General features: G+C 35.6%; 1 protein-coding gene across 1 annotated transcript in view; it reads right to left on the bottom strand.

The window, feature by feature from the left end:
• Nucleotides 1-14603, bottom strand: part of CCNB3 (cyclin B3) — a 54876-nt gene that overhangs the window by 12353 nt on the left and 27920 nt on the right. Inside the window, 1 exon segment of the mRNA XM_027091274.1 lies at nt 13789-13881. Coding sequence (XP_026947075.1) covers nt 13789-13881 — 93 coding nt within the window.

Raw genomic sequence — 14603 nt, 5'->3', positions numbered from 1 at the left:
CACCCTGATACCAAAACCAGACAAAGATGTCAAAGAGAAAGAAAACTAAAGGCCAATGTCACTGATGAACATGGATGCAAAATTCCTCAACAAAATACTAGCAAACAGAATCCAACAACACATTAAAAGGATTATACACCATGATCAAGTGGGGTTTATTCCAGGAATGCAAGGATTCTTCAATATATGGAAATCAATCAATGTGATAAACCATATTAAAAAATTGAAGGAGAAAAACCATATGATAATCTCAACAGATGCAGAGAAAGCTTTTGACAAAATTCAACACCCATTTATGATAAAAACCCTGAAGAAAGTCGGCATAGAGGGAACTTTCCTCAACGTAATAAAGGCCATATATGACAAACCCACAGACAACATCATCCTCAATGGTGAAAAACTGAAACCATTTCCACTATGATCAGGAACAAGACAAGGTTGCCCACTCTCACCACTCTTATTCAACATAGTTTTGGAAGTTTTAGCCACAGCAATCAGAGAAGAAAAAGAAATAAAAGGAATCCAAATTGGAAAAGAAGAAGTAAAGCTGTCACTGTTTGCAGATGACATGATACTATACATAGAGAATCCTAAAGATGCCACCAGAAAACAACCAGAGCTAATCAAGGAATTTGGTTAAGTAGCACAACACAAAATTAATGCACAGAAATCTCTGGCATTCCTATACACTAATGATAAAATATCTGAAAGTGATATTAAGAAAACACACGTATTTACCACTGCAACAAAAAGAATAAAATATCTAGGAATATACCTACCTAAGGAGATAAAAGACCTGTATGCAGAAAATTATAAGACACTGATGAAGAAATTTAAAGGTGATACAATAGATGGAGAGATATACCATATTCTTGGATTGGAAGAATCAACATTGTGAAAATGCATCTACTACCCAAAGCAATCTACAGATTCAATGCAATCCCTATCAAACTACCACTGGCATTTTTCACAGAACTAGAACAAAAAATTTCACAATTTGTATGGAAACACAAAAGACCCTGAATAGCGAAAGCAAACTTGAGAAAGAAAAATGGAGCTGGAGGAATCAGGCTCCCTGATTTCAGACTATACTACAAAGCTACAGTAATCAAGACAGTATGGTACTGGCACAAAAACAGAAATATAGATGAATGGAACAGGATAGAAAGCCCAGAGATAAACCCACGCACATACAGTCACCTTATCTTTGATAAAGGAGGCAAGAATACACAGCAGAGAAAAGACAGCCTCTTCAATAAGTGGTGCTGGGAAAACTGGACAGGTACATGTAAAACTATGAAATTAGAACACTCCCTAACACCATACACAAAAATAAACTCAAAATGGATTAAAGACCTAAATGTAAGGCCAGACACTATCAAACTCTTAGAGGAAAACATAGGAAGAACACTCTATGAAATAAATCAGAGCAAGATCCTTTTGACCCACCTCCTAGAGAAATGAAAATAAAAACAAAAATAAACAAATGGGACCTAATGAAACTTAAAGGCTTTTGCACAGCAAAGGGAACCATAAACAAGACCAAAAGACAACCCTCAGAATGGGAGAAAATATTTGCCAATGAAGCAACTGACAAAGGATTAATCTCCAAAATTTACAAGCAGCTCATGCAGCTCAATATCAAAAAACAAACAATCCAATCCAAAAATGGGTTGAAGACGTAAACAGAGATTTATCCAAAGAAGATTTACAGATTGCCAACAAACACATGAAAGAATGCTCAACATCATTAATCATTAGAGACATGCAAATCAAAACTACAATTAGATAGCATCTTGTATCGGTCAGAATGGCCATCATCAAAAAATCTAGAAACAGTAAATGCTGGAGAGGGTGTGGAGAAAAGGGAACCCTCTTGCACTGTTGGTGGGAATGTAAACTGATACAGCCACTATGGAGAACAATATGGAGGTTCCTTAAAAAACTAAAAATAGAACAACCATATGACCCAGCTATCCCCCTAATGGGCATATACCCTAAGAAAACAATAATTCAAAAAGTGTCATGGACCAAAATGTTCATTGCAGCTCTATTTACAATACCTAGGACACTGAAGCAACCTAAGTGTCCATCAACAGATGAATGGATAAAGATGTGGCACATATATACAATGGAATATTACTCAGGCATAAAAACGATTGAAACTGAGTTATTTGTAGTGAGGTGGATGGACCTAGAGTCTGTCATACAGAGTGAAGTAAGTCAGAAAGAGAAAAACAAATACTGTATGCTAACACATATATATGGAATCTAAGGGAAAAAGAAAAAACGGTCATGAAGAACCAGGGGCAAGATGGGAATAAAGACACAGAACTATTAAAGAATAGACTTCAGGATATGGAGAGGGGTAAGGGTAAGCTCTGACAAAGTGAGAGAGTGGCATGGACATATATACACTAGCAAATGTAAAATAGATAGCTAGTGGGAAGCAGCCACATAGCACAGGGAGATCAGCTCGGTGCTTTGTGACCACCTAGAGGGGTGGCATAGAGAGGGTGGGATGGAGGGAGATGCAACAGGGAAGAGATATGGAAACATATGTATATGTATAACTGATTCACTTTGTTATAAAGCAGAAACTAAAACACCATTGTAAAGCAATTATACTCCAATAAAGATGTTAAAAAAAGAAAAAAAAGAAAATTACAGACCAATACCACTGATGAATATAGATGCAAAAATGCTCAACAAAATACTAGCAAACAGAATCCGACAACACATTAAAAGGATCATACACCACGATCAAGTGAGATTTATCCCAGGGATGCAAGGATTCTTCAATATATGCAAATCAATCAATGTGATACACCATATTAACAACTGAAGACTAAAATCCATATGATCACCTCAATAGATGCAGAAAAAGCTTTTGACAAAATTCAACACCCATTTATGAGAAAAACTCTCCAGAAAGTGGGCATAGAGGGAACCTACCTCAACATAATAAAGGCCACATATGACAAACCCACAGCAAACATCATTCTCAGTGCTGAAAAACTGAAACCATTTCCCCTAAGATCAGGAACGAGACATGGATGTCCATTCTCACCACTATTATTCAACATAGTTTTGGAAGTCCTAGCCACGGCAACCAGAGAAGAAAAAGAAATAAAAGGAATAGAAACTGGAATAGAAAAAGTAAAACTGTCACTGTTTGCAGATGACACGATATTATACATAGAGAATTCTAAAAATGCCACCAGAAAACTACTAGAACTAATCAATGAATTTGGTAAAGTTGCAGGATACAAAATTAATGCACAGAAATCTCTTGCATTCCTATACACTAATGATGAAAAATCTGAAACAGAAATTATGGAAACACTCCCATTTACCATTGCAACAAAAAGAATAAAATACCTAGGAATAAATCTACCTAAGGATACCAAAGACCTGTATGCAGAAAACTGTAAGACACTGATGAAAGAAATTAAAGATGATATCAACAGATGGAGAGATATATCATGTTCTTGGATTGGAAGAATCAATATTGTGAAAATGACTATACTACCCAAAGCAAACTACAGATTCAATGCAATCCCTATCAAATTACCAATGGCATTTTTTACAGAACTAGAACAAATCATCTTAAAATTTGTATGGAGACACAAAAGGCTATGAATAACCAAAGCAGTCTTGAGGGAAAAAAATGGAGCTGGAGGAATCAGACTCCCTTACTTCAGACTATACTACAAAGCTACAGTAACCAAGACAGTATGGTACTGGCACAAAAACAGAAATATAGATCAACGGAATAAGATAGAATGCCCAGAGATTAACCAATGCACCTATGGTCAATTAATCTATGACAAAGGAGGCAAAGATATACAACACAGAAAAGACAGTTTCTTCAATAAGTGTTGCTGGGGAAACTGGACAGCTACATGTAAAAGAATGAAATTAGAACACTCCCTAACACCATGCACAAAAATAAACTCAAAATGGATTCGAGACCTAAATGTAACACCAGACACTATAAAACTCTTAGAGGAAAACACAGGAAGAACTCTCTATGACATAAATCACAGCAAGGTCTTTTTTGATCCACCTACTAGAGAAATGGAAATAAAAACAAAAATAAACAAATGGGACCTAATGAAACTTAAAAGCTTTTGCACAACAAAGGAAACCATAAAGAAGACAAAAAGACAAACCTCAGAATGGGAGAAAATATTTACAAATGAATCAACGGACAAAGGATTAATCTCCAAAATATATAAACAGCTCATGCACCTCAACATTAAAGAAACAATCAACCCAATCCAAAAGTGGGCAGAAGACCTAAATAGACATTTCTCCAAAGAAGACATACAGATGGTCAAGAAGCACATGAAAAGCTGCTCAACATCACTAATTATTAGAGAAATGCAAATCAAAACTACAATGAGGTATCACCTCAGACCAGTTAGAATGGGCATCATCAGGAAATCTACAAACAATAAATGCTGGAGAGGGTATGGAGAAAAGGGAACCCTCTTGCACTGTTGGTGGGAATGTAAATTGATACAGCCACTATGGAGAACAGTATGCAGGTTCCTTAAAAAACTAAAAATAGAATTACCATATGATCCAGCAATCCTGCTACTGGGTATATACCCAGAGAAAACCATAATTCAAAAAGACACATGCACCCCAATGTTCACTGCAGCACGATTTACAATAGCCAGGTCATGGAAGCAACCTAAATGTCCATCGACAGACGAATGGATAAAGAAGTGGTACATATATACAATGGAATATTACTCAGCCATAAAAAGGAACGAAGTTGAGTTATTTGTTGAGACGTGGATGGATCTAGAGACTGTCATACAGAGTGAAGTAAGTCAGAAAGAGAAAAACAAATATCTTATATTAACACATGAATGTGGAACCTAGAAAAATGGTACAGATGAAGCAGTTTGCAGGGCAGAAGTTGAGACACAGATGTAGAGAACAAACGTATGGACACCAAGGGGGGAAAACCGCAGTGGGGTGGGGATGGTGGAGTGCTGAATTGGGCGATTGCGATTGACATGTATACAATGATGTGTATAAAATTGATGTCTAATAAGAACCTGCAGTATAAAAAAATCAAACAAACTAAAAAAACAACTAATACTAAAATTTCTTTGGCTTATTTGTATGGAAATATGTTAATATAAATGTTTCAGACATTACCTGAAATTTCTAAAAATCTTATATGTTCTGTTATAATGTTATAAGTCATAATTCTAGTTATTACTTTAAAATGTATATCTCAGAAATAACTAAATTACCTTGTCAATTGCATTATTATGAACTTTTATCAAATCTTTAACCATGGTCATTTTTAAGTCTTTTGTCATGTACAGACAGTTCTGGGTGTACTCTGATGCTTTTGCAAAAATGTTCCTATAAAAGGGTTTCATCTTCAAGTAATTCATGGAAAAGACTCTGACAAGTACAGGTTTCTGGTAACTGACTATACTGCTGAACTGAATGAATCAGCATTTTCAGAACTCTAATGGAAAACTGATGAATTCATAAAAGTGCTAACAAAAGATGAAGATAAAAAATTAATTTTATGGGACTGAGTGAACTGATGAGGATGATTATAATTTTTGTGACTTTCTGTTTGAATAAAATAAAAATCCCACAAGGACTCAGAGGCAAAAAATATACAAATCAATTTTCACTGCAAAGTAAAGGAGCTGTTACAGCGGAGGATTACTGGACTGAATGTCAATATTATGACATAGTATGAGTGTGTTTCATGTTTGGTAATTGCAATCATTGTTGCTTTTGTTGTGGTCATCCATTTACAATGCTTGGTGTCAGTTTATTTATCTCTTGTAAAAATAAAACACTGTGTGTGTGAAAAATTTAAAAATTAAAAAATAAAAAAGTAAATTAAATAAAAAGGAAATAAGAAAAGTCTGAAGTCAATAATCTAATCTTCCATCTCAAACTACGAAAAGAAGAGCAACTTAAACCCAAAGCAAGAAAAAGGAAACAATAAAAATTAGCATAGATATCAATAAAACTGAAAACAGAAAAACAGAAAACAAATAAAAGCAAAACCTGGTTCTTTGCAAATATCAATAAAAATGATAAACTCCTAGCAAGACTGATAAACAAAAAGAGAGAACACACACATTACCAAATATCAAGAATGAAAGCATCATCAGGAAATGCTATGAACATAAATACAACAACTTAAATGAAAGGACCAATTCTTTGAAAACCACAAAGTTCCAAATTTCATCTGACATGAATAGATAACTTGAATAATCTCATAACTATTAAAGAAATTATATTCTTAGATAAAATTCTTCAGAGAAAAGAAAAAACTTCAGGCCCAGATAGTTTCACATGTGAATTCTACCAAACATTTAAAGAATGAATAATATAAATTCTGCACATCTCTTCTAGAAAAGAGAAGAGAAGGGAATACTTCCCAAATTATATTTTTAACATCTTTATTGGAGTATAATTGCTTTACAATGTTGTGTTACTTTCTGCTGTATAACAAAGTGAATCAGCTATATGTATAGATATATCCCCATATTCCCTCCCTCTTACATCTCCCTCCAACTCTCCCTATCCCACCCATCTAGGTGGTGACAAAGCACCAAGTTGATCTCCCTCTGGAATGCAGCTGCTTCCCACTAGCTATCTATTTTACATTTGGTAGTGTATATAGGTCAATGCTATTCTCTCACTGCATCCCAGCTTACCCTTCCCACTCCCCGTGTCCTCAAGTCCATTCTCTACGTCTGGGTCTTCATTCCTGTCCTGCCCTTAGGTTCTTCAGAACCTTATTTTTTTTGCTTACATTCCATATATATGTTTTAGCATATAGTATTTGTTTTTCTCTTTATGACTTACTTCACTCTGTAAGACAGACTCTAGGTCCATCAAACTCACTACAAACAACTCAATTTCATTTTTTATGGCCGAGTAATATTCCACTGTATATAAGTGCCACAACTGCTTTATCCATTCATCTGTCAATGGACACTTAGGTTGCTTCCATATCCTGGCTACTGTAAACAGAGCTGCAGTGAACATAGTGGTATATGACTCTTTTTGAATTATGGTTTTCTCGGGGTATATGCCCAGTAGTGGGATTGCTGGGTCATATGGAGTTCTAATTTTAGGTTTCTAAGGAACCTGCATACTGTTCTCCATAGTGGCTGTATCAATTTACATACCCACCAACAGTACAAGAGTGTTCCCTTTTCTCCACACCCTCTCCAGCATTTATTGTTTCTAGATTTTTTGATGATGGCCATTCTCACTGGTGTGAGGAGATACCTCATTGTAGTTTTGATTTGTATTTGTCTAATGATTAGTGATGTTGAGCATCCTTTCGTGTTTGTTCGCAATCTATAAATCTCCTTTGGAGAAATGTCTATTTAGGTCTTCTTCCCATTTTTGGATTGGGTTGTTCGTTGTTTTGATATTGAGCTGCATGAGCTGCTTGTATATTTTGGAGATTAATCCTTTGTCAGTTGCTTCATTTGCAAATATTTTCTCCCATTCTGAGGGTCATCTTTTCATCTTCTTTATGATTTCTTTTCCTGTTCAAAAGCTTTTAAGTTTCATTAGGTCCCATTTGTTTGTTTTTATTTCCATTTCTCTAGGGGGTGGGTCAAAAAGGATCTTGCTGTGATTTATGTCATAGAGTGTTCTGCCTATGTTTTCCATTAAGATTTTTATAGTGTCTGGCCTTACATTTAGGTCTTTAATACCTTTTGAGTTTATTTTTGTATACGGTGTTAGGGAGTGTTCTAATTTCATTCTTTTACATGTAGCTGTCCAGTTTTCCCAGCACCATTTGTTGAAGAGGCTGTCTTTCCACCATTGTATAGTTTGGATCTATCCTGGAGAATGTTCCACGAACACCTGAGAAGAAAGAGTATTCTGTTGTTTTTGGATGGAATGTCCTATAAACATCAATTAAGTCCATCTTCTTTAATGTATCATTTAAAGCTTGTGTTTCCTTATTTATTTTCATTTTGGATGATCTGTCCATTGGTGAAACTGGGGCGTTAAAGTCCCCTACTATCATTGTGTTACTGTCAATTTCCCCTTTTATGGCTGTTAGCATTTGCCTTATGTACTGAGGTGTTCCTATTTTGGGTGCATAAATATTTACAATTGTTATATCTTCTTCTTGGATTGATCCTTTGATCATTATGTAGTGTCCTTCTTTGTCTCTTGTAATAGTCTTTGTTTTAAAGTCTATTTTGTCTGATATGAGAATTGCTACTCTAGCTTTCTTTTGATTTCCATTTGCATGGAATATCTTTTTCTATCCCCTCTCTTACAGTCTGTATCTATCCCTAGGTCTGAAGTGGGTCTCTTGTAGACAGCATATATATATGGGTTTTGTTTTTGTATGCATTCAGCCAGTCTATGTCTTTTGGTTGGAGCATTTAATCCATTTACCTTTAAGGTAGTTATCAATATGTATGTTCCTATTACCATTTTCTTAATTGTTTCAGGTTTGTTATTGTAGGTCTTTTCCTTCTCTTGTGTTTCCTGCCTAGAGAAGTTCCTTTAATGTTTGTTGTAAAGCTGGTTTGGTGGTGCTGAATTCTCTTAGCTTTTTCTTGTCCGTAAAGGTTTTAATTTCTCTGTCGAATCTGAATGAAATCCTTGCTGGGTAATCTTTTTTGTAGGTTTTTCCCTTTCATCACTTTAAATATGTCCCGCCACTCCCTTCTGGCTTGCAGAGTTTCTGCTGAAAGATCAGCTGTTAACCTTATGGGGATTCCCTTGTATATTATTTTTTGCTTTTCCCTTGCTGCTTTTAATATTTTTATTTTGTATTTAATTTTTGATAATTTTATTAATATGTGTCTTGGCATGTCTCTGCTTGGATTTATCCTGTATGGTACTCTCTGCACTTCCTAGATGTGACTGACTATTTCTTTTCCCATGTTAGGGAAGTTTTCAACTATAATCTCTTCAAATATTTTCTCAGTCCCTTTCTTTTTTCTCTTCTTCTTCTGGGACCCCTATAATTCAAATGTTGGTATGTTTAATATTGTCCCAGAGATCTCTGAGACTGTCCTCAATTCTTTTCATTCTGTTTTCTTTATTCTGCTCTGCTGTAGTTATTTCCTCTATTTTATCTTCCAGGTCACTTATCCGTTCTTCTGCCTCAGTTATTCTGCTATTGATTCCTTCTAGAGATTTTTAATTTCATTTATTTTGTTGTTCTTCATTGTTTGCTCTTTAGTTCTTCCAGAAAGAACTAAAGAACCAGAAAAATACAGTACACAAATATTTTTAAAAAGAACACTACAGACCAACATATATCATAAACATAGATGCAAAAATCCTCAACAAAATATTAGCATATAAGATTTGCAATACATAAGAATAATACTCCAGAACCAAGTGGAGTTTATCCCAGGAATATGAGCCTGCTTCAATATTTAAAAATCAATATAATCCACCACATCAATAGGCTAAAGCCAAAAACAAAATCAATAGATGCAGGAAAAAAGCGTTTGACAAATTTAACATTGTCATGATAAATATGTATCAGCAAACTAAGAATGGAAAGTAAATTTCTCAACCTGATCAAAGGTAGCAGCAAAAACTCTACAGTTAAGATCATACTAATGGTGAAAGATTAACTGCTTTATTTCGAAGATCAGGGACAAGACAAGGTTGTCCACTCTTACTGATTCTATCAACATCATAATTAAGTCCTGCACAGTGCAATAAAACACAAAAATGAAGTTAAATGTATACAGACTGGAAAGGGATCAAACTGTCTCCATTTGCAAATGACATAATTGTCTATGTAGATAACTTCAAGAAATCTACCAAAAAAAGAACTCCTAAGATTTAATAAGTGAGTTTTAGCAAGATCATAGAAAACAAGGTCAACACACAAATATCAATATTTCATATTGGCACTGTACAAATGGAAACCAAAAAATTTTTTAAATACCATTTACAATAGCTACAAAAAAGAAAATATTTGGGTATAAATCTAACAAAACATGTACAGGATCTGTATGGTTTTTTAAAAAAAATCAAAGAAAATCTAAATACATGAGAGACATACTACATTCATGGTTCATGGGTTGGAAGATTTAACATAGAAAAAAATGTTGATTCTATGCAAATTCATCTATAAATGTGTATTGGGGGTCCCCAAGACCACCTCCAGGTACAATGATTCCTAGGATGACTCACAGGACTCAGCACATAGTCACACTCATGGCTATGATTTATTATAGCAAAAGATGCAAAGCAAAGAGAAAAGGAGCATGGGCAAAAATTGGTGAAAACCAGAAGCAAGCTTCCAAGAATCCTATTCCCGCAGAGTCTCTCAGGATGCAGTTAATTCCTCCAGCAATAAGACGGAACAATACGTGTCAAGTGTTGTGTAACAGGGAAGCTCATTAATGACTCAGTGCCTAACATTTTACTGGGAGCTGGTCACATAAACACTCTACCTAACATGGACCAAAGTTCCAGACTCGCAGAAGGAAAGCAGGTGTTCAGAATAAACCATAGTGTTTGCACAAAGAGTTTAGGCACAGTTATCATTAGGGGAGAATTTTACAGCAGTGTAGGGAACTGCTTACCAATCAAGTTCCCAGATGCCAGCCAAAGGGCAACCTTGCAAACAGGCCTTTCTAAGGCTAGCAGCATCATGCCTGTTATGTTAACTCTTTTCTGCACAAGATGTAATTCAATTCCAATCAAACCCTCAGCGGGATTTTTTAGTAGATATAGACAAACTGATTCTAAAATTTGTCTAGAAAGGCTAAGACACTAGAATAGCTAAAACAATTTTGAAAAAAAAGACAGAATAGGGTTGGAAGAATCATGTTACCTCGTTTTAAGACTTACTGTAATACTATAGAAATAAAGGCTGCAATACTGGCAAAGGGATAGACACAGATCAATGAAACAGAATATTTAAAAAAAGTATAGAAATAGACCCACACAAATAAGGCAAACAGATTTTTGGCAAAGGTGCAAAAGCAATTTACTGGAGAAAGTATATTTTTCCACAAATGGTATTAGAACAATTAGACATCCATATGCAAAACAATGAAACTTGATTTCAAAACCTGCATACCTTATATAAAAATTAACTCAAAATGAATTATAGATTTAATGTTAAAGCTATAAAATTTTTAGATAAAATATGGGAGAAAATATTCATGACCTAGGTTTAAGCAGAGTTCTTAGATATGACACAAAAATTGCAATCCATACAGAAAACATCGAAAAACTGGACTATCAAAATCAGAAATTTTTGCTCTGTGAAAGACACAGATAAAAGAATCAAAAGACTACAGACTGGTAGGATATGTTTGTAAATCACACATCCAACAAAGGATTTGCATCCAGAACATGTAAAGAACTCTCATAACTTGACACAAAGAAAATAAACTACCCAATTTAAAACTGGGCAAAAGACACAGACACTTCATTAAAAAGGATATACAGATGACAAGTATGATGTTCAACATCATTAGCAAATGCAAATTAGAACTACGGTGAGATTCCTCTACACATCTATATGGCTAAAGTTTAAAAAAAAATACCCAGTGCTGACCAGGAATTCAGAGCAGCTAGAACTCTCATACACTGCAGGTGAGAGTGCAAGATGATACAGTCACTCTGTAGCACTTTCTCATTAAGTTAAACATACATTTATCATATGACACAGCAATCCCATTCCTGGGTATTGATGTTAGGAATGAAAACTTATATTCACATAAAACCCTGTAAATTAATGTTTATAGATGTTCTTTTCACAGTCTCAGAAACTGGAAACAACCCAAATGGCCTTCAATGGGTGAAGGGTTAAACTAACCTTGGTACATCCATACCATGGAATACTACTCAGCAATAAAAAGGAATGAACTATTGATACACACAACTTGGACAGACCTCAAGGGAATTATGGTGAGTGATAAAAGTCAATCCCAAAATGTTACAAAGGTCAAAAAGAGAAAAACAAATACCGTATGCTAACACATATATATGGAATCTTAAAAAAAAAATTGGTTCTGAACAACCTAGGGCCAGGACAGGAATAAAGATGCAGACATAGGGCTTCCCTGGTGGTGCAGTGGTTGAGAGTCCGCCTGCTGATGCAGGGGACGCAGGTTCGTGCCCCGGTCAGGGAAGATCCCACGTGCCGTGGAGCGGCTGGGCCCATGAGCCATGGCCACTGAGCCTGCGTGTCCGGAGCCTGTGCTCCGCAACGGGAAGGGCCACAACGGTGAGAGGCCTATGTACCGAAAAAAAAAAAAAAAAAAAGATGCAGACGTAGAGAATGGACTTAAGGACACGGGGAGGGGGAAGGGTAAGCTGAGACGAAGTGAGAGAGTGGCACTGACATATATACACTACCAAATGTAAAACAGATAACTAGTGGGAAGCAGCTGCATCGCACAGGGAGATTAGCTCAATGCTTTGTGACCACCTAGAGGGGTGGGATAGGGAGGGTGGGAGGGAGATGCAAGAGGGAGGGGATATGGGGATATATGTATACATATAGCTGATTCACTCTGTTATACAGCAGCAACTAACACAACAATGTAAAGCAATTATACTCCAATAAAGATGTTAAAAAAAAAGCGGGGGATAATAAACACACACAAATGTTAACACTGTTTGTACGTTGTGGGATCATAAGTAATTATAATTTCTTACTTTGCTATAATAATTATGAATTTTGTGCAATAAAAATAACAAAACTTTTTTATTAAAAGATTCAGTTCATCATTCCAGCTGCTAGAGATATTTTATCTGTTATCCATTTATTTCCTACCCCTACTCCCAGTTTCATGCCATCTGTGAATTTGATGAGATGATCTTCTCTGTTCTCATCTACATCACTTATAAAAATATTGATCAGAACAAAGTCCACTGGCAGTCTACTAGAAATCTCTTTCTTGCTTGGTAATGATCAGCAATCTTTGTGATCAATTTTACTTATTTAAGATTTACTCAAATTCTACTCTTATCTAATTTACTATTTTGCATCATTTCCATAAGATGACATTTTCATGCTTTGCTGATGTTCAAATATACCATGTCTACCACATTTCCCTGGTCTGTCACTCCAAAGTGAGCCTGAACCATTACTCTGGTACTTAAAGGATATTAAACTATATTACATTTTCTTCCCAATTATATAGTAAGCCTCTGCTGGGCATATACTATGCTTTATATTTCCTTGCAAACTCCACAGCAATCCTTTCAATTCCATTCATTCAACAAATATTTATTGACACCTACTACGTCCAGGTACTATTCTGGACTACCTTTGTTAGTATAAAGTGATAATTAAGTATTCATAACAATATTCCCTCAACATCCAACCCTCAACAAACAGCCATCTGCCCTGTTTGGGGCTACAATGTCCTTCCTATTACCCATCCCATCCAAAGCTTGAGAGACTTTGTCACTAACCCCTATCCAAATCACAAGAAATACTTTTACAGGATTTTGAGAATGATTAAACTGACATACCATCATTGCCTTTTCTAGAAATCTCTCTCCTTCCACTGGGTTCTCCGAGTGTCTTATTAATAACATTCTTATAGTACTTAGTATATTCTACTTTGTATTGTTCTTATCTGCCTGCTTGTCTTATCTTGTCCCCTAGGTCATAAGCTCCCTGAGGGCAGGAATCATGGCTTATTCAGCTCTGTAGACCCAGTAAATTTTTACTACGTTTGGGACCTGGCAATGCTGAATGAATAATTGATAAAGAGAATATTAGCCCCTTAAGGCAGCAGTTGTCAGGCTTACCTGCACCTCCACCAACCAGTCCACGAGAATGGCCCTCATGTCACTGTTGATATCATTCTGCCTGGTCATGTATTTTTTAAGTATGAACTTTTCCTGGCATCAAGAAGAAAGAAGTGTTAACAAATAAACTCTTCCTGTAGTTCAAAAATTGTAACTTGGGAAAAAATATTTGCAACTAATATCTCAGAAAAAAATTGTAACCTAAGTAATTTCCTCAGGGTTCTAAATCATTATTTTCAGCTGGTATCAGATAGGGGCAGATAAAAGTATCCTTTTCCAGACAAGTTTCAGTTATCCTTAGGAAATGGACACACATGATATTTAAGTGTCAGGGTGGATAGCGAGGAGTCCAGGAGAATATGGAATATGGGCAGGAATACACCTATGACTATAGATGAATACCAAAGAGATTCTGCCCCTTCTTTGCAATTCAGTCTAAAGCACAATACCAGGCTGTGTAGAGGAGTCCTTCTCAAACTTTAACATGCATATGTGAAAGATACTTGAGGATCTTTAAAATTCACATTCTAATTTAGAAGGTTTGGGGTGAGGCTAGGTTTCTGCATATCTTTTTTTTAATTTAATTTTATTTATTTTTTTATATAGCACGTTCTTATGTTATTGATTTTAGTTAGTGTATATATGTCAATATATATGTCAATCCCAATCTCCCATAAGATCCCCAGTGAAACCAATACTGCTGAGCTAAGGCCTGCACTTTTAGTATAGTAATCTCTTGCTTCCTCCAAGGTATACTAGAAAAAGTACAGGCACTGGAGTCAGTTAATCTATTGCTGTGTCTCTAGAGAGAAGAT

This window comes from Aethalodelphis obliquidens, unplaced genomic scaffold (genome assembly GCF_003676395.1).
Source record: "Aethalodelphis obliquidens isolate GAN/ISIS:26980383/991018 unplaced genomic scaffold, ASM367639v1 scaffold71, whole genome shotgun sequence".
NCBI classification, from domain to species: Eukaryota; Metazoa; Chordata; class Mammalia; order Artiodactyla; family Delphinidae; genus Aethalodelphis; species Aethalodelphis obliquidens.
Note: the sequence above shows the minus strand (reverse complement) of the source record. Positions and strands in the feature narration are given on the sequence as shown.